Source organism: Setaria viridis, chromosome 5 (assembly GCF_005286985.2).
Source record: "Setaria viridis chromosome 5, Setaria_viridis_v4.0, whole genome shotgun sequence".
Classification (NCBI taxonomy): domain Eukaryota; kingdom Viridiplantae; phylum Streptophyta; class Magnoliopsida; order Poales; family Poaceae; genus Setaria; species Setaria viridis.
The window spans coordinates 28,084,442-28,107,573 of record NC_048267.2 but is presented as its reverse complement, the minus strand read 5'-3'; the positions used below and the strand labels follow the sequence as shown (position 1 = coordinate 28,107,573).

The 23,132-nt window shown below is 46.7% G+C and overlaps 2 protein-coding genes and 1 pseudogene across 2 annotated transcripts; 1 reads left to right on the top strand and 2 right to left on the bottom strand.

Annotated features, from left to right (window-relative positions):
• Nucleotides 1-2,576: 2,576 nt before the first annotated feature.
• On the top strand, nucleotides 2,577-10,603 carry LOC117855770 (ABC transporter G family member 35). The gene is made up of 21 exons (XM_034738145.2): nucleotides 2,577-3,065; nucleotides 3,226-3,435; nucleotides 3,509-3,593; nucleotides 3,736-3,895; nucleotides 4,018-4,094; nucleotides 4,208-4,261; nucleotides 4,349-4,439; nucleotides 4,726-5,027; nucleotides 5,112-5,393; nucleotides 5,503-5,819; nucleotides 5,904-6,064; nucleotides 6,191-6,457; nucleotides 6,542-6,786; nucleotides 6,881-7,213; nucleotides 7,299-7,589; nucleotides 7,748-7,831; nucleotides 7,916-8,049; nucleotides 9,206-9,433; nucleotides 9,515-9,686; nucleotides 9,768-10,022; nucleotides 10,131-10,603. Exons 1-21 carry the CDS (start codon nucleotides 2,695-2,697, stop codon nucleotides 10,386-10,388), a joined length of 4,377 nt encoding a protein of 1,458 aa, XP_034594036.1. The 5' UTR covers nucleotides 2,577-2,694; the 3' UTR covers nucleotides 10,389-10,603.
• Nucleotides 10,604-13,092: 2,489 nt separating this feature from the next.
• Nucleotides 13,093-13,744, bottom strand: LOC140222691 (uncharacterized; annotated as a pseudogene).
• Nucleotides 13,745-19,062: 5,318 nt separating this feature from the next.
• On the bottom strand, nucleotides 19,063-20,444 carry LOC117856391 (mitogen-activated protein kinase kinase 9). The gene has a single exon (XM_034738769.2). It carries the CDS (start codon nucleotides 20,240-20,242, stop codon nucleotides 19,175-19,177), a length of 1,068 nt encoding a protein of 355 aa, XP_034594660.1. The 5' UTR covers nucleotides 20,243-20,444; the 3' UTR covers nucleotides 19,063-19,174.
• Nucleotides 20,445-23,132: the final 2,688 nt, after the last annotated feature.

The following is a 23,132-nucleotide window of genomic DNA, read 5'->3' as shown; positions in this document are numbered from 1 at the left end:
CTATTATGATTCTATGCCTTTTACGTGAACAGAAAATAAAAATATTTTATTAGAAAATTTGGCAAGTAATTTGTTAAACACCTCTAAAGTACAATAAGAGTTCTTTTAGGATTCGAAATTTGTCCCACGTGTCCATTTAAATTTTAGACCGTCTAATTATGTGCATATGTACTGCTCGTTTACAAGGTAATTTGCGCCCTTCTAGGTGCCATGCGCCAGTTTTATTGGCTGCTGTCATTTTTCAAGGTGATTGATACTAATTAATTGTCCACGGGGATGCAAAAGGTTCAAGTACCAAACATCCGTGGACTAATTTTTAATTCAGGTCGTATAAGATGTTTTGATACTAATTAGAAGAACTAAACCTGAACTAATTATAAAATTAATTGTATAAATCGTGGCTAATTTACGAAATGAATCTATTAAGCTAATTAATCTATGATTACCCCATATTTACTATAGCATCACATGGTCAAATCATGGACTAATTAGGTTTAATAGATCAGTCTTGCGAATTAGCCTTCATTTTATACAATTATTTTTGTAATTAACCTATATTTAATACTCTTAATTAATATCTAAACATTCTATGTGACAGGGACTAAACTTTAGTCCCATGAACCAAACAGGCCTTAGAAATGCTAAAAGGATACTCCCTCCGTATAGGAAAAGGAAGTCGTTTTGGACAGCGACACGGTCTCCAAAGCATTACTTTGACTCCTTGTTTTTATAAAAATATTTATCAAAAAGTGATATATGTATATTTTTATGAAAGTATTTTTCAAGACAAATCTATTTATATAGCTTTCACATTTCCAAACTCAACAACTTAAAAGTTATTCATGATTTATATTCCCAATGTTTGACCCAAACCTTGTCCAAAACGACTTCCTTTTCCTATACGGTGGGAGTACTTATTTTTGGGACGGATGAGTACTAAACGTTGTTCTAAACAAATTTTGACATTCAAAATTTCTTCAAAAATGTATATAACTTAAGCCAACAGTTTGTAGAAAGAAGGGTATTTGTGTTCTTGCCTCTGTTTTGAAGTGTAATTGCGATTTTGCTCTTTTTTAACTTTGTGATTTTACCCTCAAATGACTTGTGAACAGTTGAGGGTAAATTTACAAAGTTAGAAAAATGAGGGTAAAAATACAACTGCACTTTGAAGTAGGGGCAAGATAAAAAAAACCTTGTAGAAATTATTTCAGCATTCCATGCATAAATTGTTGAAAGGTTGTTTTAGAAATGTTAAACAGTATATACAAATTAAAACATAAAGACTTTCTCAAACAAATGGTTTTTTGAAATAGAGAAAAGTAATGAAACATATTTGTATCGGATCTTGTCGTGTCAAAATAGTACATTCAAGTTACTAGTGTGGGGAGGGGAAGATGAATGTGTAGGTGGGGGTTGAGACGATAGGCGTGACAAGTGGGCTCTAATCTTACTTTCAATTGTTAATGATGCTGAAAATTCAAAACCACATGTCGTATGAAAAAAGCACGAGGGAGTAATATACTCCCCATTACATGCTGAGTGCCTTTGGACGGTTTTGTAGCCTGAGGTTGAATGAGAGAAATTCGGCGCTTCGCATCAAACCGAATGACGGAATGAGTGATCATCATTAAATAATAGCCTAGTGGCGCGGTGCTCCAAGTTCGCCTAGCACAACGCTGCCTGCTAGTAGCTTTCAGCGCCCCGAAACCGCAGGTCCTACCCGTGCAGATTCCAGAGCGCAGAGCAAGGCCATGTTTGGCGTTAGTTGTCAAAATTTGGAGGTGCCAAATTACTGTTATAGCACTGTAGCACACTGTAGCGTTTCGTTTGTATTTGTAAATTATTATCCAAACATTGACTAATTAGGCTCAAAAGATTCGTCTCGTAAAGTACAACAAAACTGTGCAATTAGTTTTTAATTTCGTATACATTTAGTACTCCATGCATCTACCGCAAGTTTGATGGGATGGGGAATCTTCTTTTTGTATAGTGCCAAAGTTGGGAGTTGGGGGTGAACTAAACAAGGGGTTAGTTCCCTCCAAAATCCTAACTTTAACACTATGCAAAAAGATGATTCCCCATCACATCAAACTTGCGGTACATGCATGAAATATTAAATGTAGACGAAATCAAAAACTAATTGCACAGTTTTGTTGTACTTTGCGAGACGAATCTTTTGAGCCTAATTAGTCAATGTTTGGACAATAATTAACAAATACAAACGAAATGCTACAGTTGCGCATTTATGGTAAAATACCAATTTTGCCACTCCCAAATTAGGAACTAAACAAGGCCAAGCAAGTAGTAGTAGCTCTTCTAGAAGAGCAGAAGCGACGACACGAGTCGCAGCGTCGCACACAAGCGGCGCACAGTAGAAAACAGATTGCGATTTCGCCCAAATCCTGAGGCTGATCACTAATAACCCAGCGTCCTCCACCCAGCCCACGGCTTGTGACCGTCGCGTCGCGTTGCTCCGGCTGCCCGGCAGCGTAAGCCAACGCGGGGCGCGATGCCTCCCTCGTCCCTCCCCCTCTTCCCGTTCCTGCCTGCCCCCTACAAAAACCCCACCCACCTCTTTGCTCTCAACCAAGTCACCATCCACCTCGGCGTTCTCGCACCCGGCAAAACAAAACCACACTTATCACGCCGGGGATTTGCATTGGTCTCGTTTGCTCGGGTAGCGCCGCGGCGGCCATGGACGCGGCGGCGGAGATCCAGAAGGTGGCGAGCATGCGCCTGGACGGCGGCTTGCGGTCCGGGTCGTCCTCGGCGTGGTGGCGCGCGCCCGACGTGTTCTCGCGCTCCTCGTCGCGGAGGGAGGACGGGGACGACGAGGAGGAGGCGCTGCGATGGGCCGCGCTCGAGAGGCTGCCCACCTGCGACCGCGTCCGCCGCGCCATCCTCCCGCTCGGCGAGGGCGGGGAGACGGGCGCGCACGCGCAGCAGGTGGTGGACGTGCTCGGCCTCGGCCCGCGCGAGCGCCGGGCGCTTCTGGAGCGCCTCGTGCGCGTCGCCGACGAGGACAACGAGCGATTCCTGCTCAAGCTCAAGGAGCGCGTCGAGCGGTGCGTGCTGTTGGAGCTGTACACACACATGCATGCAGCTGTGCTCGCCGCGCTCTACGGCTCAGGCGCTCAGCTAGCAGGATATACATACACGGTGTGCGTGGCCGCCGCCGAGCTGCCCTGCAGATGTTTCACGATTTGCGCTCCTCCTGCCATGCAGGGTCGGGATCGACATGCCCACCATCGAGGTGCGGTTCGAGCACCTCAAGGCGGAGGCGGATGTGCGCGTCGGCACCAGCGGCCTCCCTACCGTCCTCAACTCCATCACCAACACGCTCGAGGAGGTCGCCAGCGCGCTGCGCGTGCACCGCAGCAGGAAGCAGGCGATGCCTATCCTCCACGACGTCAGCGGCATCGTCAAGCCCCGCAGGTCCTTCCTCAGAATCGAGTTTTCGTTTTTCAATCCGCAGGCCCCTCTTGCCTGACGGTCATTGCGTTTGCAGGATGACTCTGCTGCTAGGCCCGCCCGGGTCAGGCAAAACCACCTTGCTGCTCGCCTTGGCCGGGAGGCTCGATAAAGATCTCAAGGTTCGGAAAAAGTAACTTTATATCATCACAACTTATGCCATAATTAAAAATGCCTGTATCGAACCGTATTCTCACATACTTGCGCAATTAACTGGCACATCAACTTGGTAGTACGAAATGATAAGTCAAAAGCGATGAGCAGGTTTCAGGCAAAGTGACATACAATGGGCATGGGATGGACGAGTTTGTGCCGGAGAGGACAGCTGCGTATATCAGCCAGCATGACCTTCACATTGGGGAGATGACTGTCAGGGAGACGCTTGAATTCTCTGCACGCTGTCAAGGTGTTGGCAGTCGCTTTGGTACGATCCTGAACAATTAGTCAGATGGCATGGATTTTATTTCTGCTGCTTGCAGATTCTGCAGGATTGGCATGCTTAATTGCCTAATTGGTGTATTCATCAAGTTCCTGTTATATTGGCAGATATGCTGACGGAACTTTCAAGGCGTGAGAAGGTGGGAAACATCAAGCCCGATGCCGATATTGACGCATTCATGAAGGCATGAATTTTACAGTCTTAGAGATATTTGGTGACTTTGGTTATATCTTTCATGATAACTTACATATACAGTAAGAAATAAAGACATAATATTCTTTTGCTTATATTGTTTAGGCTTGTGCAATGCGGGGACAAGAGGCTAATGTGATCTCTGACTATATACTGAAGGTATCTGATTTACAACCGTAGATGGTTTCAGGCTGAATTAGTTATTTTTCTTTTCGTTATTCAACATTTTTACATCTGTTGTTGCAGATATTAGGTTTAGACATATGTGCAGACACGATGGTGGGGGATGAGATGTTGAGGGGCATCTCCGGTGGACAACGGAAGCGTGTCACAACAGGTAGCTAGACATAACTTTAGTAGAGGATAACCTTCCTTTCTGTTTACCATAGTCACTTCCTGCTTGTGTGCGTATCACCATTAAGTTTTTGTTGCAAATTTCCTTGCTCATCTTCTACTGACCATGCATTGTTCCTTTCAGTTTTCTTCAGTATTTTGTGTTAAACTTTTATCCTGCTACATAGATACATGGCTCTCCTTTTGTGTTCTCTAGAATTATATGTTAACTTACTATTCAGAAGAATAGCTTTTACTGGACAATGTTGTGATTGGCTACAATCCTGCAGGTGAGATGCTTGTTGGTCCAGCCAATGCGCTGTTCATGGATGAAATTTCGACTGGGCTTGACAGCTCGACTACATTCCAGATCATAAAGTCACTTAGACAGGCTATCCACATCCTCGGTGGCACGGCTCTCATCTCCTTGCTGCAGCCTGCGCCCGAGACATATGACCTTTTTGACGACATCATACTGCTCTCGGACGGGCAGATTGTGTATCAGGGGCCTCGAGAAGGCGTGCTCGAATTCTTCTTGTCTCTTGGGTTCAAGTGTCCTGAGAGGAAGGGTGTGGCTGACTTTCTGCAAGAAGTAAACGGCCACCTTATTCTGAAATAAACTATATCCATCCTTTCTTCTTGTAACAATCCCTATGGGCTTGCTGTTGCTGAGCAGGTGACTTCCCGGAAAGATCAGAAGCAGTACTGGGGGCGGCACAACAAACCATACCAATACGTGTCGGTTAAGGAATTTGCATGTGCGTTCCAGTCTTTCCATGCTGGGAGAGCTATAGCAAACGAGCTAGCTGTTCCTTTCGACAAGAGCAAGAACCACCCCGCTGCTTTGACCACCTCGAGGTATGGTGTCAGTGCCAGAGAGCTGTTGAAAGCAAACATCGACCGGGAAATCTTGCTTATGAAGAGGAATTCCTTCGTCTACATCTTCAGAACTTTGCAGGTTATTAGAGACTCTAGTTCAAACATAAGATGGCGTGGACTATTTTTTTCTCTCGAACACGGGCGTGGACTATTACAGTGCCTGACTTCTTGGTGTTTTGATATGTCAGTTGATGATGGTGTCCACAATGGCAATGACTCTCTTCTTCCGTACGAAGATGCACCGTGACTCAGTGACTGATGGGCGTATCTACTTGGGTGCACTCTTCTTTGCAGTGATCATGATCATGTTCAATGGATTATCCGAGCTTGCACTCACCATCATTAAGCTGCCAGTGTTCTTCAAGCAGAGAGATCTCCTCTTCTTTCCAGCATGGGCCTACACCATACCCACATGGATCCTCAAGATCCCAATCTCTTTTCTTGAGGTTGGTGGGTTTGTTTTCATGTCATACTATGTCATTGGGTTTGATCCAAATGTAGGCAGGTGAGATTGGTGTGAGATTTAGGTCAGCTTGTTAACCAAATATTCATCACTGGCTTTCTTGACCCTAGTTTTGTGGAATGTTAGGTTCTTCAAGCAGTACCTCCTTTTGTTAGCAGTCAACCAGATGGCAGCATCACTCTTTCGATTCGTTGGTGGGGCAGCAAGGAACATGATTGTTGCAAACGTCTTTGGATCATTCATGCTGCTAATTTTTATGGTGTTGGGCGGATTTATTCTAGTAAGAGGTACAACCTCACCCTTTTTAAAAAAGAAAAAGAAGAGAAAAGAATAACCTCACCCTTTTCTCTACATAGTATTATTGATTGATGCTTTTTCATAACGCGGGTGCTTCTTTATTTCTGAATTGACAGATAAAGTGAAGAAGTGGTGGATATGGGGTTACTGGATCTCTCCATTGATGTATGCCCAGAATGCCATCTCAGTAAATGAGATGTTGGGGCACAGCTGGGACAAAATTATGAATAGCTCTGTGTCAAATGAGACCCTAGGTGTGCAATCCCTGAAGTCCCGTGGAGTCTTCCCAGAAGCAAAGTGGTACTGGATCGGCTTAGGTGCATTGCTTGGATTTGTAATGCTCTTCAATTGTCTCTTCACTCTTGCACTGGCATACCTGAAGCGTGAGTTCCTCTGGGACTGGTTTTATCATGGTTCTTGCATTTGAAAATACCTAAAATTAAGAAGGCTTTGTTTTGAGTTTGCAGCATATGGTGAGTCCCATCCATCAATATCTGAAGAGGAACTGAAGGAAAAGTATGCAAACCTCAAGGGTAATGCTCTGGCTGAAGATAGCTTGGCACTGGGAAGTAGCCATCGAGCAACAGTTGGCATCACTGGATCCGGTTCAGCAACTGCTGAAAATCATTCTTGCACTAGGGGTATGGTCCTTCCATTTGCCCCGCTTTCTCTCACTTTCAACAACATCAAGTACTTTGTTGACATGCCACAGGTAAATATTGAAATTAATTCGCTAAATCATCAATAGTGAGCCATCGACTATAAGACAAAGTAACTTTCTGAATTTTGATGAAACTCAAATTCAGGAAATGAAGACACATGGTGTAGTCGAGGACCGGTTAGAGCTCCTTAAAGGTGTCAGTGGATCTTTCAGACCAGGAGTGTTGACTGCACTGATGGGTGTCAGTGGTGCTGGCAAGACAACTCTAATGGATGTGTTGGCTGGGAGAAAGACCAGTGGTTACATTGAAGGAAATATCAGAATTTCAGGATACCCAAAGAAACAAGAAACCTTTGCACGTGTGTCAGGATATTGTGAACAGAACGATATCCACTCGCCCCAGGTGACAGTCTATGAGTCGCTACTTTTCTCAGCGTGGCTCCGCCTTCCTAAGGATGTAGATTCAAACACCAGAAAGGTCAGTCAAACATAATAGATCCCTCTCCCAACCTCAGTCTATACTGGATATATTAGACAACATTTGCTTACCTTTATGCATGCAGATGTTCATTGAGGAGGTCATGGAGCTTGTGGAGCTCAAGCCGTTGAGAAATGCTTTGGTGGGGCTTCCTGGTGTGAATGGTCTGTCAACTGAGCAGAGGAAAAGGTTGACCATTGCTGTGGAGCTGGTTGCAAATCCCTCAATCATTTTCATGGATGAGCCAACCTCTGGCCTTGACGCCCGGGCAGCTGCAATTGTTATGAGGACGGTGAGGAACACTGTCGATACAGGTAGAACTGTGGTCTGCACGATTCATCAGCCTAGCATCGACATATTTGAAGCATTTGATGAGGTGAGCTTACGGTGGAACATTGTACTTTCCGGTGATTTATTATTACCATTAATTTGCATCTGGATAAGCTGAATTGGTGAAATTGTTATTGATCATGGCTGGTGCTATAAACATGAAACACTGGTGCAAGGTCTAAAGTGTTTGATGAATGGTTGCAGCTTTTCCTTATGAAGCGAGGAGGAGAAGAGATCTATGTTGGTCCACTAGGTCATCGTTCTTCTGAGCTGATTAAGTATTTTGAGGTGCAGTGACAGTACAAGAATTTTTAAAATTTTCTCGATTTATTCAGGATTACTGATTATATTATATTGCTTCATATTGTCCAGGGAATTCAAGGAGTCAGGAAAATTAAAGATGGCTACAATCCAGCAACATGGATGTTAGAAGTAACAACAGTCTCTCAAGAACAGACACTAGGTGTTGATTTCAGTGACCTATACAAGAAATCTGAACTCTACCAGTGAGTAACTTACAAACCCTCCCTTTCACTTTATCTATCAAAATTTCCTATCACCCCTAGGTGGTTTTTGGTTTAAACTCCAGTAGCCACACTGATGAGCAAAATCTATGGAGGAAGTCTTTATTATCCCCTAAATTATTGGGCCCAATCTAACCTCTGATCTGTGAAGCCATCTAAATACCCTCTGAACTTACGAAAGCTTGTAGCTTGTTCCCTTCAAAAAAATTCTTGAAAGTGTTTTTCAGTGGATTAACTGTTTTTCTCATATGCATTTTTTTGCAATGGAAGAACTAATATCGAGTACTGGAGTGTCCTAGGTCAGATCATAGCAGTGCTATCATGGTGTCAGTATAAAATCAAGATGCTACATAGAACATACATGCTTTTACAACTATAAGCCCTGCAGCCTTAAGAGTGGACTTCTATAGCATAAAGCAGTAATATTCTATAGTAAACTTTTTTTCCATGTAAAAAGTTTATGAATATGCATAGGTACATGGCATTTTTTTTTGTTTTGATCTATTTTGAATATAATTAACTGTGGGAAAGGTGATTGGAAAATGGTAGTTATTGCACCTTTCCAAATATAAACAAGAATAGTGGCGTTTTCTTTTGTATTCTTTAGGTTCCAATATTTTATTTGAAATCTTTTTTTAAGATCGTAGGACATTTTGGTCTAATTGGATAGTTTATATAAAAGTTTAAAATGTTAAATGTTCGAGCTAGAAGCACAAAAGTCCAGACTTTTAATATTGGGTTCTGAATTTAAATTTGAATCAATTGCAATAATTTTCAACAATTCATTTTCTTCGTTTTGTCTTTTAACTTGAAATATATTTTTTATGCACACTAATAATGAGCGATTTTGATGACTCTGGTATGCATGTTTGTATTTATTTTGCAATTATACTTTTATCAGAAATTGCTACACACATCTTACATGTGTGAAATTGTTAGTGTAATATTGGTGAGGAAAAGTTTCGAGTTATTTTGTATCATATAGATTTTTATAACTTTGCTATCACCATCAACACTTAGTTTAATAGAACTGTTATGTATGATACTAAGTTCATAGCCAGTGTCTACTTTCATGACATCTTTTTTCGGCATCACCGCTACACCATGATAACCATGATTTTCACATTATGTTCAGCAGGAGGAACAGGGCCTTGATACAAGAGTTAAGCGAACCGCCAGCAGGTTCAAGCGACCTTCATTTCCGTAACCAGTACTCACAATCTTTCTTCATGCAATGCTTGGCTTGCCTGTGGAAGCAGAACCTCTCATATTGGAGGAACCCTGCTTACAATGCCGTTAGGCTATTTTTCACCACCATCATAGCCCTTATCTTTGGCACCATCTTCTGGGACCTTGGTGGTAAAATGTAAGCAACTGCCACATTGCACGTATCTAGCATATGAACATTATCCAAAACAATTTCTGAACCTTTTGCTTCTTTTATCAGGGGGCAACCACAAGATTTGTTCAACGCCATGGGGTCCATGTATGCTGCAGTGTTGTTCATCGGCGTCTTGAATGCTATGTCTGTTCAGCCAGTGGTCTCTGTGGAGCGGACTGTGTTTTACCGCGAAAGAGCCGCCGGCATGTACTCGGCTTTGCCATATGCATTTGGACAGGTGAGTGGCTCTCATACCAATTCCATGAACCTTCTTTGAGAGACCACTAACCATTAACACCGATAAACCTATCCGTTGCAGGTTACCATTGAACTCCCATACACTTTGGCCCAGGCCAGCGTCTATGGGATCATAGTGTACTCAATGATCGGGTTCGAATGGACGGCGGCAAAATTCTTCTGGTACCTCTTCTTCATGTACTTCACCTTCCTCTACTTCACATTCTACGGCATGATGGCTGTCGGCCTGACGCCGAGCTACCATGTGGCCTCGATCGTCTCCTCGGCCTTCTATGCCATCTGGAACCTCTTCTCCGGATTCATCATCCCGCGACCGGTAAATTCTGTCATCCATGATCCATCCTCTCATCAGTCGGCATCTACAATTTTCTTGCCAATCGTGTATAACTCATTGCCCTCCTTGGCCTGTCAAATATGCTCGCAGAAAGTTCCAATCTGGTGGAAATGGTACTGCTGGGCGTGCCCTGTGGCGTGGACGCTGTACGGGCTGGTCGTGTCGCAGTTCGGCGACATCACGACGGCGATGGACAACGGCGTCCCCGTGAATGTCTTCGTCGAGAAGTACTTCGGCTTCAAGCACAGCTGGCTGGGCGTGGTGGCCGCCGTGGTCGTGGCGTTCGCCGTGTTATTCGCTTGCCTTTTCGGCTTCGCCATCATGAAGCTCAACTTCCAGAGGAGGTAGCGACGGTACATGTACATGCAACGTCTTGCAAGTAGAATTGCATCCATTGGTTTGCAAATACATAGTGATTTGTGCATATTCAGTGCAGCATACCAAATGTTTGACTTCGCTAGTGATACTGTAAAGCTAAAGGGTGGTGGTTTGATTTGATTCTTTTTCCGTAAGGTTCGTGTATAGTACTATTTTGCAATGCAGAATATAGCTATTATTACCAATTCCACTAGGATAAAAAGATTACGCACGATTTCCTCTGTTGCGGTTTATTGATCCCACTTAGAAAATTGCAACCAGTGATTCAGTGCTATGCAATTGGTAACTGCAAGAATAAATAGCAATCGCACGCGCATTCTGCTTGTTATTTTAAAATAGTGCAACCCATAACAATTGCAGAAGCATTTCACTAGTTACTTTGAAAAACAGAGCAATGTACCCTGCCTAGCAGCGCGCATCCGTGGGAATGTTGGAATGCCATTGTGGCGTTGATGGATGGCAGCCCAGAAAATACACCCGCGCCAAAGTATGTGATGGTAGTAACCCAATAGGAGAATCACTAGTACGTATGTGATGTCACTGTTCCTCCAGGATTACACTTTACATAAAGATCACATTCTGCCAGGAGAGACGTTTGAACGTCTTCCTTCCGGAGTCAAGCAGTGCATTATCGCTTTATCAGGTGATACCTAAAGAGTATGTACATCACAGGAAGAATAATACCCAATACATAATACTAGCTGGCTGCCGAATAAATGGGAGCAGCAAAGAACTTTGTGCGCTATTAGATCAATTTCATTTGACAAAAAGAACAATGCATATCATCCATGGATAAATATTTCTTAAATAGATCTTTCTTACATCCACCTGCAAGTTTCCACACAGTAGCATTTTCTACACCATGTTCGGTAGCTAACAAGAGAGGCTGAATTATTCAGATGGCAATTGTTTGAACATTGAACCTGCAACCCTACAGACACAGATCCATGCGTACATTGTTGCAGATACAGCTCCACTGCCAAGCTGATGCTGCTTTGCCCCTTGTTCTAAAAGATACATTCATGACAAAATACTGAGAAAAGCCCGGGACCGGGTCTTGAGGTGCTACAACAACTCCAACTCCTGCCTTGAAAGTCCATTTATATTGCGAGCCGCCATTCATTTTCAAAATGATATGCAATTCCTCTTGCTTATTCACAGCCATGAAATGCTTGAAGATTGGTCCAACTTTACAAAAGTTACCATCATATAGTGAAATCTTATCATCAAAACCACTGGTTGAATTGCAAGCCGCCATTCATTTTCAAAATGATATGCAATTCCTCTTGCTTATTCACAGCCATGAAATGCTTGAAGATTGGTCCACCTTTACAAAAGTTACCATCATATAGTGAAATCTTATCATCAAAACCACTGGTTGAAGCACTGAATTTCACATCTGATGGATGTTCGGCTTCGGCGAGGACCTCTATAACAGTCTCAATACCATCAGGAAGAAATGCAAAATGCATGTCCAAACCATGACAATCCCCTGAAATAATTGTTTGTCCAATTCAACATACCCACAAAACAATTGTTTGTCAGCAGATCCATCTCCTTCCTCTTTTATCCAAAGATCAATGTCTATTAAGAAACATTGCAACACATATATTCCACGGCAAGGGCTACGAAGAGGCAGGAAAGAGCAACCATGTGGTTGTACAATTTAGAACTTCACAAAATACCAGTATAAATGCTATAAATTATATCGACAGCAGAACAATTCGATACAGTGCAGAGCAGTTCACATGGTAGGTCAGTACAATGAACAGGAAATCTCATTTTGACTCAAGAGAAACAATCACAATTCATCATTAATTATTTTTCATGTCAAATAAAGAACTTATTTTCCATGAATAAGCTAGTGGCATCTTCTAACATGACAATTCACCTTCAGGTTTTAAAAGGTCGCACATTTCTAAAATGAGGAAGCAGCCTGCTTCCAAAATTCTAAACATTTTCACAGCTACCAAAATAATGTATATGCCTAGTGTGGGACCAGGCAGCACCAGGAAAAGCATAACGATGCCAAGCGCATTATGTTTCAAATGGCATCTAAATATCCAAACCATCTCTTCTTCCTTATGTAACCGTAAACATAGGATGGGAACTTCTTGATAAATTTATGCTTCCTCAGTTCTCACCCATGGCATTCAAACTCATCCAGTGTATTATTTCCATTTATGATTATGTTCCCATAATATTAATAACAACAACACTGTTACCTGCTCTGTTACAGAGATGTGTGTCTGTTCAACAGCTAACAAAAAATAGCAGGATCTGGATACTAAAGGTACAAACGATTCTATTGTTTGAAACATGTTTAATATCACCACATAACCATATCCCATTGCAACAATTATGTATTGTCATACTAAGCTAACTTCACAAGACGATCCCACTAGCAACAAAATGCAGTTCTTTGCAGCAGCATACCCTTTTCCCCAAAATATAAATCCATCACTTTATCCCTTTGGTTCAAGTTTTACTCACTAGAATTTTAGTTTCAGGTTTATCATCCTACATGAACCACAAGGATGAGTTTAGAGATCTAAGGCGACAGCAGCAACAACAACAGTATAACCTTTCAGTCAAGCAAGTTGGGGTAGGCTAGAGTTCAAACCCATTAAGCAAGTTGGGTAGGCTAGAGTTCAAACCCATTAAGAACCACAAATCAGGGTTCGGGCACATGAATAGCTGTTGTTTTCCAAGTACCCCTATCTAGAGCTAAATCTTTAGTTATATTCCATCCCTTCAAATCTCCTTTTATTACCTCTTCCATGTCAATTTTGATTTTCCTCTGCCTCTCTTCACATTATTGTCACACCTTAGAGTTCCACTACGCATCGGTGCCTCCGGAGGCTTTCATTGGACATGTCCAAACCATCCCAGCTGGTGTTGGATAAGTTTTTCTTCAATTGGTGCTACCCCTAACCTATCACGTATATCCTCATTCCGGACTCGATCCCTTCTCTCGTATAACCACAAATCCAATGCAATATATGCATTTCCACAACACTTATCTGCTGGACATGTCGTCTTTTTGTAGGCCAACATTCTGCACCATACATCATTGCAGGTCTAATCGCCGTCCTATAAAACTTGCCTTTTAGCTTCAATAGTACCCTCTTGTCATATAAAATTTCTCATACTTGGTGCCACTTCATCCACCCCACTTTAATTCTATGACTAATATCCTCATCAATATCCCCATCTCATTGTAGCATTGATTCCAAATATCAAAATGTATCATTCCTGAGCACTACTTGGCCTTCCAAACTGACATTTCCCTCCTTATGTGTAGTAGTGCCAAAGTCACATCTCATATATTCACTTTTAGTTCTACTGAGTCTAAAACCTTTTGACTCTAGGTCTCGCCACAACTCCAGTTTCCTATTTACTCCTGCTCGACTTTTATCAACTAGCGCTACATCATCCACGAAAAGCATACACCAACCCCTTGAATGTCTCTTGTTACCTCATCCATCACAAAGGCAAATAGATAAGGGCTCAAAGCATACCCTTGATGCAGTCCTATTCTAATCAGAAAGTCATCTGTGTCGTCCTCACTTGTTCGGACTCTAGTTACAACACTGTTGTACATATCCTTAATAAGTCCAACACACTTCGCTTTATGTTTGACCAAAGCTCACCACATAACATTCCATGGTATTTTATCATACGCCTTCTCCAAGTCAATGAAAACCATGCATAGGTCCTTCTTCTTCTCCCTATACCTTGGGTTTCATCTCCTAGAATGGCTAGGTTTAACGTTAGCTCGCCAATCCTATCACGTAGACTTTCTAATTCAAGTTTGCAACAACAACTCTCAGACACACAGAGTTGACACTATCGCTGCACTGAACATAAGAACTATTACCCTGGCATGACAAGTTGGGAATTGGATGTCCAAGACCAATGCCAACAATTTGGAGAATAATAAAAAGCAATAAGCACTATGTAGGAAAGACAATAGGGAGGTGCGTAGATGGGAGCCTACGTGCCACCATATGCACTAGGCGTCCAAATGCGATTGACTATTGGATAACATTTGCTTAATAAAGAATTAATTTTATGAAAACAAGACACATGTTACCTTTTATCTTTTTCTTTCACAGTCGATAAGGAAAAACAAGTGGACACAACCGCAATTTTTTTTCTCAAACACGCAGGAGAGCTGTGTATCAATATATTAAGAGATAAAAGGGTATGGAAACCCAAAGTAAGAAACAGGTTTAGGGGACCTGTACAGAACCCGAACTCACACAGCTACAGCTACAATGACCTTTTTTAAAAAAAAAGACATGACCTGATCTAGACCAGGAAAACATCTGCTACTCTTGCAAGGGCACTAGGGTGAGGAGATGAGTGATTCCTCGAGCCCTAGCCAAACTCACAGCCACAAAATTTGCATGAATAAATCTGTTACTACCAATCAGAGCTCTATTTTTGTTTTTATGCAACTTCAATTCATGATAATAACAAGTATACCTGAGGAATCATGGCTGGATCATCTCTTGAGCACTTAAATAGATAATTGCGCAGTGGCTCCCAGGAATCACGAACAGAAAACGTCCCATAAATATTAACAGGATGAGCTAGAGGGCTTGATAATCTCAAGGAGAACACTTGCATCATCTCACAGGGTTTGAAATATGGATGACCTGGTGCAGCTGAAGGTAAAGAAAATGAGAATGTGCTACGCGAGTGAAGATGGTTAGGTTGCATGACATTGATCATTAGCTTCACTTACTTTCAGAAGTAATTTCAGTCCAATACCGACAGGTGGTAGCACTCATGTTTAGAAACACAGATTGTGGTTATCTCTGGAAGCACAGGAAGAGGAATCGCAGGCAAAGGAGTCCTTTTGTTGTTAACCATTTCGCACCATTCTCCAAGTAGTTTACTATTCCTTGTATCCACTGAAAAAGTTATCTTCTCTGCTTCCTCTTTAGTGCAACTTGCTCCTGTAGAAACAACAGTTTCATTCATCTAATTAGTGTGGTCTGCACAAATTCTTCTTCAAAGACATGCTTGGATGTCGTTGGAATGCAAAACCCATGATATTTTGAAACAACGGTTTTGCACCAGTCATTCATATGGTACGACATTATAGAAAAGAACTGCAGTTTCTTCAGTTTTGGAGACGATCTTAGGTGGTGTTTGGATCACTAGTTTATGAGCTAAACTTTAGCTCCTTAAATTTAGCCCTTAAAATTTAGTTCTGCTGGGGGTGTTTGGATCCATGGGCTAAATTTTAGTCCCTCATCAAACAATGACTGATTTGCCCTCCCTCCTCCTCCTTTCCCCCTCTCTCTCCCCTCTCCCCTTCACCGCTGCTCCCTCCCCACCACACGCATCATGCCGCGCCGCTGCTCCCTCCTCACTCCCACTACCACCACCAGCAGTAGCAGCTGCAGCCACTGCCGCCGCGCCACCATGTGCTCGCCGCCTCCGCCTCCCACGCATTGACCCGTCGCGCCACCGACACCATCGTCCATAGGCGCCACCACACCGCCACGCCCACCATGCGCCCGTGCCGCCGGCCGCCGCCACCGTCCCCGTTCCCGGCGCCTGCTCCCTCCCCGCGTCGCGCTCTCGCGACATCAGCTCGCCGTCTTCCCCCTACGCGGCGTTGGCGCCGGGTCCCGGTCCAGGTCCGGCACCGGAGTCGTCCGCGGCGGCGGTCGCGGGCGGCGGGAGGCGAGAGGGAGCGAGCCTGAGCTCGCCGCTTATCACGATGCTGGCGGTGGTGGGCGCGGCGCTGCTGGTGGTGCTGTACGCGCGCCTGGTGAGTCGGGTGTTCCACGCGGCGCGGCAGCGGTGGCGGCGCCGCCGGCTGCGACTGCTCATGCTCCCTAGCAGCGGCGGCGGGCGAAGGAGGCGGGGCCGGGCGGAGGCGGCGGGGCCGGCTGGAGGCGGCGGCCCGGGCGGAGGAGGCGGGGTCGGGCGGAGGCGGCGGGCTGGCCGGAGGAGGTGGGGTCGGGTGGAGGCGGCGGGTGTTGGAGGAGAGAGGGAGTGCGGGAGGGGCAAGGGGACCACATAGAGGAGAGAGGAAAGGGGAGCAGGGGTGGAAAGAGGGTTTTGGGGAGCACTTTTAGCCCCTTTTAGGGCCTTTTTGAGGGCTAAAATTTAGCTCCTAAAGTTTAGCTATTTGTCACTTTTAGCCCTCCTGTTTGGATCCCAAGAGCTAAATTTTGAGCTAAAAGTGCAAGATTAAAATTTAGTCTTTGGATCCAAACAGACCCTTAGATGTTACAGATTTACATGACGCGCTCTCTTTGGTCTAGAGAAGGAGGGTTATTTGTGAAGTTTAAGATACCTATAATTAAAAAAAATGGGTAGCGGTGAAGTTCTCATTAATTACCTGCAGTGCACCGGCGTATTCCAGGATCCTATGAATGGCAGACACGGGTCGCCGTTCTCGTCCCAACCCTCCGCGTCGTCTTCCCTGTCCTCTTCTACGTTGTCACCTCCGCCGCCGTTCTTCTCCTCCTCGCCGCCGTCATTCTTCTCATCCTCGTCGTCACCGCCATTCTCCCCCTCCTCGTCGCCATCCTCCTCTTCCACGGGGCGCTCTATTATCTTCAACTTCAGATCAGGCTCCTCCAGTGCTTCCTCCAGAGCACAGCGGATTTCCTCCATGAATCGCCGCGAGCAAATCGACACCCGGGCCTTGGGGTGCTCCCGTGCCCCCTGGCTGGTCATCCATTGGATACACAATCAACGCTATGTATGCATGTACTGTGTAATGCATGTTTTACATTTGAGCTCCTGTGCTTTTCACGAATCCAACCCGCCGCGTGCATCTAGGACGTTGATTGTGATCGACGGATGCACCCGGGCGGGTGCATGGGAGCACCCAAGGGTCGGGTGCATCCGATCTGCTCTCGCAAGTCGATGTGGTTGAGATATCGCAAATCAGATAGGTTTTATGGTTGAGATACAGCAAATCAGATTAGGGTTTGCTGCTTTATTTAATTGATTGACGTCCCTTTAGGCCCAATAACACGAGGCGCTTGTCGCCCAAGACGGCCCAACATTATGTCGCTAAACCAACACAGCATGGCTATTTGCCTATTTCACTTGAACCCAATTGCACTGCACCTGCAATCTAGCTTTGGTAATCTTCAATGGGACCCACGGAGCTGCTTCTGTATTCTATCTCTCTATTCATGCTTCAGGATGGGGTCCGTCAATAGTAAGAAATGCATAAAATGAACAATTCAAATATGTTTCACGTCTTCGCTAAGAATAATAAAATGAGTCAAGATGTAAAACGATTAACTCCACCTGTAATGTCTCAACATAGCATGTCCTAACCTTTTGTTTAAGGGAGCAGGGTTGTGTTAAAGAACCGTTCAAAAACAGATTCCACAACCAACCATTGTATTAGTTATCATTACCATGCAGCTCGCAACATTTTTTTCCAACATTAATTAAGTGGTATTACTACAACACAAAAAGAAAATAGCACACTACTTAAGTTGTCTGTTCCGTGATCTTAAAAACACGTGCTGATGTATAACATCTTAAACACAAATTTTCACTACCGGCTGCATGTCCAGCAGTGATATGATAAAAGTTCCTATCACTTTTGAACAATCACCACCGGCGTATAAACCAGCAGTGGTGAGGGGTTTATGGCCGGCGGTGAAATGCTTTGTGTAGTAGTGGTTCCTATAAAATGGTACCATAGTTTCGTGGCTATGGTACTCACCTTTACTAATTTCCTCCCGCGTCTTCATTTTAGGCTACTGTTTTCTACAATTTTCCTTTTTTCCAGGATGTTCCTTCTAGTGTCCATTTTTGTTGATCCAACGTTATATAGCTTACCAATGGTTAGCCAAGTTGTAGTCTGGAGCAGTGATAAAAATTTCGACCGAAATTTTGGTCTTTCGATGATGACCGAAATTACTACTATTCATCGAAAAGCTACCGGATTTCAGCCAAAATTTCTCAAATTTCTGTGATTTTGGTGAGGACCGAAAAATGAGCGAAAACGAAATCTAGAACACTGGTCTGCAGCCACAACCCAGAGGCCACTGGTGTGGGCGACTGGCCGTGTGGGCGTTCAATGACATCGGAAAAATTAGCTCGAGATTCATGTAACGAAGTCGCAAGGGTTAACGCTAACACGCAAGCGGCGGCCCTTCAAGCTCTCAAACATATGATGAGCTCTTGGTACGTAGCATGCGACCGTTGTGTCCAATGCCATTGCATGGTCAACAACGAACAATAGTACGAGAAAGCTAAGCGTCACTACAGCGTACTCTGCCCACGCATTCAACATGGTACACGGCACAATTCTTGGGGTTCAATCAACACTAAAAATTTGAAATTCGCCTACAAACAGCCGATTCAGGCAGTTGGCCTAATCAACAAGGTGTGCCCTTTTGTCGGGCCGTGAACGAATTGGATGTTCACTCCTATCTATCACACACTATTGATGCATCTTGAGAATTTCGTTTCAAAAAAAAAGATACATCTTGAGAATTCGGAATGCCATGTGCCTCCTTTCTTTGTTTCATCAGAACTCCTATCAGCCGATTCAAAGAAAATCGACTTACAATGTGTTACAAATTCTGTCATCCACGAAAGAGGGACTAGAACGATTTTCAAAAAATTTGAGGGTAAAGCAACATCTGTTGCGGGCAAAAATTCCCATCCAAGTTGAATAGATTACACAATCTCATCCACTCTACTAAAATCAATTAGTCTCCTACATTGAGGGTGCTGCTTCTCTGTTCCTACTCCTACAGCGTCTCCACGATGAGTTCCCGCAGCGCCCGGCGCGACTCGTCGACGTGTCGTCGCGCCACGAACGGGTGCGCGAGCAGCTGCGCCACCGTGGCGCGCCGCATCGGGTCCTTTTGCAGGCACGCGGCGACGAACCCGCGCAGCTCCGGCGACGCCGCCGCGCTCTCGGGAACTGACGGCGGCTCCCCGTCGCAGATCGCCTGCCTCAGCTTCTCGAACGCCGGCATCCGTCCACCCGGTGCCAGGAAAGGGCACCGCCCCAAGAAGAGCTCCAGGACCGTGACGCCGAAGCCCCAGACGTCGGCGGCGACGGCGCCGCGCGGCCCGGCGTGGGCGTCGGGCTCGAACCGCTCGGGGCTCAGGTACATTGGCGAGCCGACGGCGACGGAGACCCTGCGGTGCTCGCCGGCGTGTCCGTAGAGGATCCTGGACACGCTGAAATCGCCGATCTTGACGTCCCCGCGGGAGCTGGCGAGGAGGTTGTCGGGCCTCAGGTCGAGGTGCGCGACGCCGCGGGAGTGCACGTGCGCCAGGCCCAGGAGGCACCACGCGGCCACCTCGGCGAGGGCGCCCTCGGGGATCCCGCGCCCTCCGCGGCGGCCGAGGACGCCGCCGAGTGTCCCGGCGTCCATGAGCTCGAGCACGTACGCGGGCGCGCCGTCCGCGGCGCCGGCGAGGACGGCGTGGCAGTGCACGACGTGCGGCGAGCCGGCAGACCGGCGGAGCGCCTCGGCCTCCTCGTCCGGGGCGCCGCTGGGGTCGGCGTAGTGGGCCGTCTTGAGCGCGAACACGGCGCCCGTGCGGCGGTGGCGCACCTTGGTGACGACGCCGCAGGCGCCCTCGCCCAGTTGGCAGACCTGCTCCAGGTCCGACAGCCGCAGCTCGTCGTCGCCCTCCGCGGCCGGCACCTCCTTCGTCGCCTCGCGAGGCGCGGCGGGGATCCGGGCGTGGAAGAACTCGTGCGGCGCGATGGGGAACGCCGGGCGAACCATCGAGCGCCGGGAGGAGGAGACGTCGGCGCCGCTGCTGCTCCGGAGCGAGACGTCCGCCGCCGCCAGCACCATAGCTGAGGCCTGAGGGTATGGATCCCAATGTGCTGCCCGGACGAGGTGGTAACAGGGACAGGGAGTCCGGGGATTTACGGCCCGTGAGACTGAGTCGGATTGCCGGAATAGGGGCGGGGCTCACAGCGATTTGGCGGCAAGTCTTGAGCCCCAGCTGGCGGAGCGCGCGCTCGGGAAATCCGAGAGTGACCGGAGGTGAGGTCCCACCAGTCAGTCAGTGGGAAACGCGTGACTTGGAGTGGCGACCAAGCAAAGGTTTGTCTAGCGCAGCCGTCGTCCGACAGGACAAGGGTCAAACGGATACTGACAAGAGAAGCCCTTCTTTGTCAGGAAGGATCGGAATCGGATGGCACGATGTTCGGTGTACATGTAATAAGGCAACTTCTCCTGATGATGTCTTAAGCAAGTTCTTATTAGGCTCCAATTACATTAAGCTACAGCCTACAGGTCACCTCATTTTTTTTTGAAAGATCAGGTCACCTCATTTTCTATGGCGCTTACCCTTTTATCATCGTCTCGTTTGCTACTCCTTGATGTCTATGTACTATGTAGAAGTAGAAATTCTCCCTTCCATAGCCACTCCTAGTGTGTTTTTTTTTACTTTTCAAAGTCTTTGGGAGTGTGTGCGCCCAATGCAGGCACACCCTATAGCACACGAGGTAACACGTGGTTCATGAGTGTAGATGGCCATTTGGACCGCCCGGCCCGGCACGGGCCAGCAAGGCACGAGGATGCTGTCGTGCCGTGCCTGCCCACGGGCTGAACCGGCAGCCTAGGCACAAGCACTAGGCTACGTGTAGCGCCTGCATGCCAGCTCGAGGCACGGTGGGCCCTCACGGCCTGCTCGCTACGCTGCAACTAGCCCCGGACAAAAATAACCGAGAACCGAACTGAAATAACCAAGAATCGAACTAAACTAACCGAGAACTGAAATTTCGGTTCCCTGTTCGTTCCCATTTCCTAGGAACCGAACTTTGTTCGGTTAAATCGGTTCCTCCCCTCGGTTAACCGAACTAACCGAAGAACCAAGGCCCAATAAGTCCCACTTCTGCTTCTTCTTGAGACCCCGAGCGTAACCCTAGCCTGCTAGCCAAGTGCCGAGTCTCCACTCTCCAGTTCCACGCGCGCCGCACCCGGCTCCTCAGTCCTTACCCGCGCCACTTCCCGGCTCCTCACCCGCGCCGCCTCCCCACTCGCGGCACATCCCAAGCGGCCGGCACCCCCTTGGCCCTGCGTCCTCCCGTGGCGCCGCATACCCGCCCGGTAGCCGGCACGCCTCCCGAAGTCCCGGCTCAGCGGCACACCCCCGACCCAGCGTCCTCCCGCGGCGCCGGCATCCTCCCGCGGTGCCGCATCCCCGCCCGGCGGCCGGCATAACCTCCCGCCTCCTGGAGTCCCGGCACCCCCTGCGTCCTCCCGTGGCACCGCATCCCCGCCCGGCGGTCGGCGCGCCCTCCTGGACTCCCAGCGCGGCATCCTCCCACCGGCCACCGCCGGCCATCACGTCGCTGATTTTTTGGAAGTCGGAGTTGGTCGGTTAGTTCGGTTCAAAATCAGAACCGAACCGAACTAACCGAAACCGAACTTCGTCAGTACCCATTTTTTGGAAGAACCGATCGGTACCGACTTTACTGGGAATCGAACTTCGTCAAAAACTGAAGAACTAATTGGTTCGGTTCGGTAGTACTGAACGCCCAGGCCTAGCCGCCACCAAGCTCGCCGTCGCCTGCCAGCGCGTCAAGGCCGACCCTTGCATGCTCTTGCCATTGGGAATCGGCCTACCACCCCCTGCGCAACCCCCGTCTGGGCGCCTCCGCCTGCTTGCTTGCTGTCACTGCCACATGCGGCCGAGGAACATCGAGGAGGCGTAGCGGGGAGGGGTGGGCTGCACCCCGCTGTCCCCCACCAAGAGGGATGAAGGGGAGGCGGAGGCTGGGTATGCCGGCCACCGGGAGCCGAGCGACGGAGGGAGGTTGAGGTTGGAGGGGAGGAGGGCGGGAAGCCCGGGTGTCGAGTGTGGGCGGGATGGTGGGAGAGGCAGGTCGTGAGGATAATTGAGGTTTGAGGGGAAAGTAAGGATAAGATTCGATTAAGTTAACGGGCCATCTCGGGCCGACCTCTAAAAATCATGCCGGGCCGGACCGCCCGCTGTGCTGGGGTGGCAGCCCACGCCGGCACGAGCCACCGGGCTGAGCCAGCACAGGCCCAAAGGGATTCATGCCGGGCTGGGCTAGGGTCGGGCTAAAAAAACGTGCTCCATGCTGGGCTAACAGGCCGTGGGCTGCATGGACATCTATACTCATGAGGTGGGCCTGTGTACTGAATGTGCACTTAAACAACAGTCTTTGAGAGTGTCATTTTGACAACTATTTTGTACTACAATATATTTGTCATGCATAACATGTTTATGGGATTATAAAAGTGTTCTTCAAGACAAATCTACACTTAAAGATTATTAAAGTTCAAAGTTTGAAAAGTTTGCATGGATGATCTGGTCCAAATTCAATTTCTTTTTATCATGAAATTGCTCCACTACACAATGCATTCATGTTAGCTATTTTGTAGTTATGAAATTGTTCCATGATATATATATATATATATATATATAGTGCGGGGGAGATTACGATCGAGGGCGAATGAAACAAGCGACTTTGAAAAATTTCGAATTTCAAATTTCGAGTTACTATTCACAGCACTATTCAAATTCGGCGAACACTATTCAAATTCGCGGTACTATTTAAATTCAGCTCACTATTCAAATTCGGGAATATGAATAGTGCCCGAGCACTCACCGGGAGTGGGTGGAGCACCTAAACGTGGCGGCACTATTCAGCCACTATTCACTCACTATTGCGCACTATTGAGCTACTATTCGGGGTCGCTTTCAGGG

Excerpts from the sequence above, each read along its gene's own strand:
- LOC117856391 (XM_034738769.2), bottom strand. The coding sequence starts at position 20,242 with ATGGTGCTGGCGGCGGCGGACGTCTCGCTCCGGAGCAGCAGCGGCGCC.
- LOC117855770 (XM_034738145.2), top strand. The coding sequence starts at position 2,695 with ATGGACGCGGCGGCGGAGATCCAGAAGGTGGCGAGCATGCGCCTGGAC. Across the intron at positions 3,066-3,225 it reads CTCAAGGAGCGCGTCGAGCG|GGTCGGGATCGACATGCCCA; the intron begins GTGCGTGCTGTT and ends CCTGCCATGCAG. Across the intron at positions 6,065-6,190 it reads CGGATTTATTCTAGTAAGAG|ATAAAGTGAAGAAGTGGTGG; the intron begins GTACAACCTCAC and ends CTGAATTGACAG.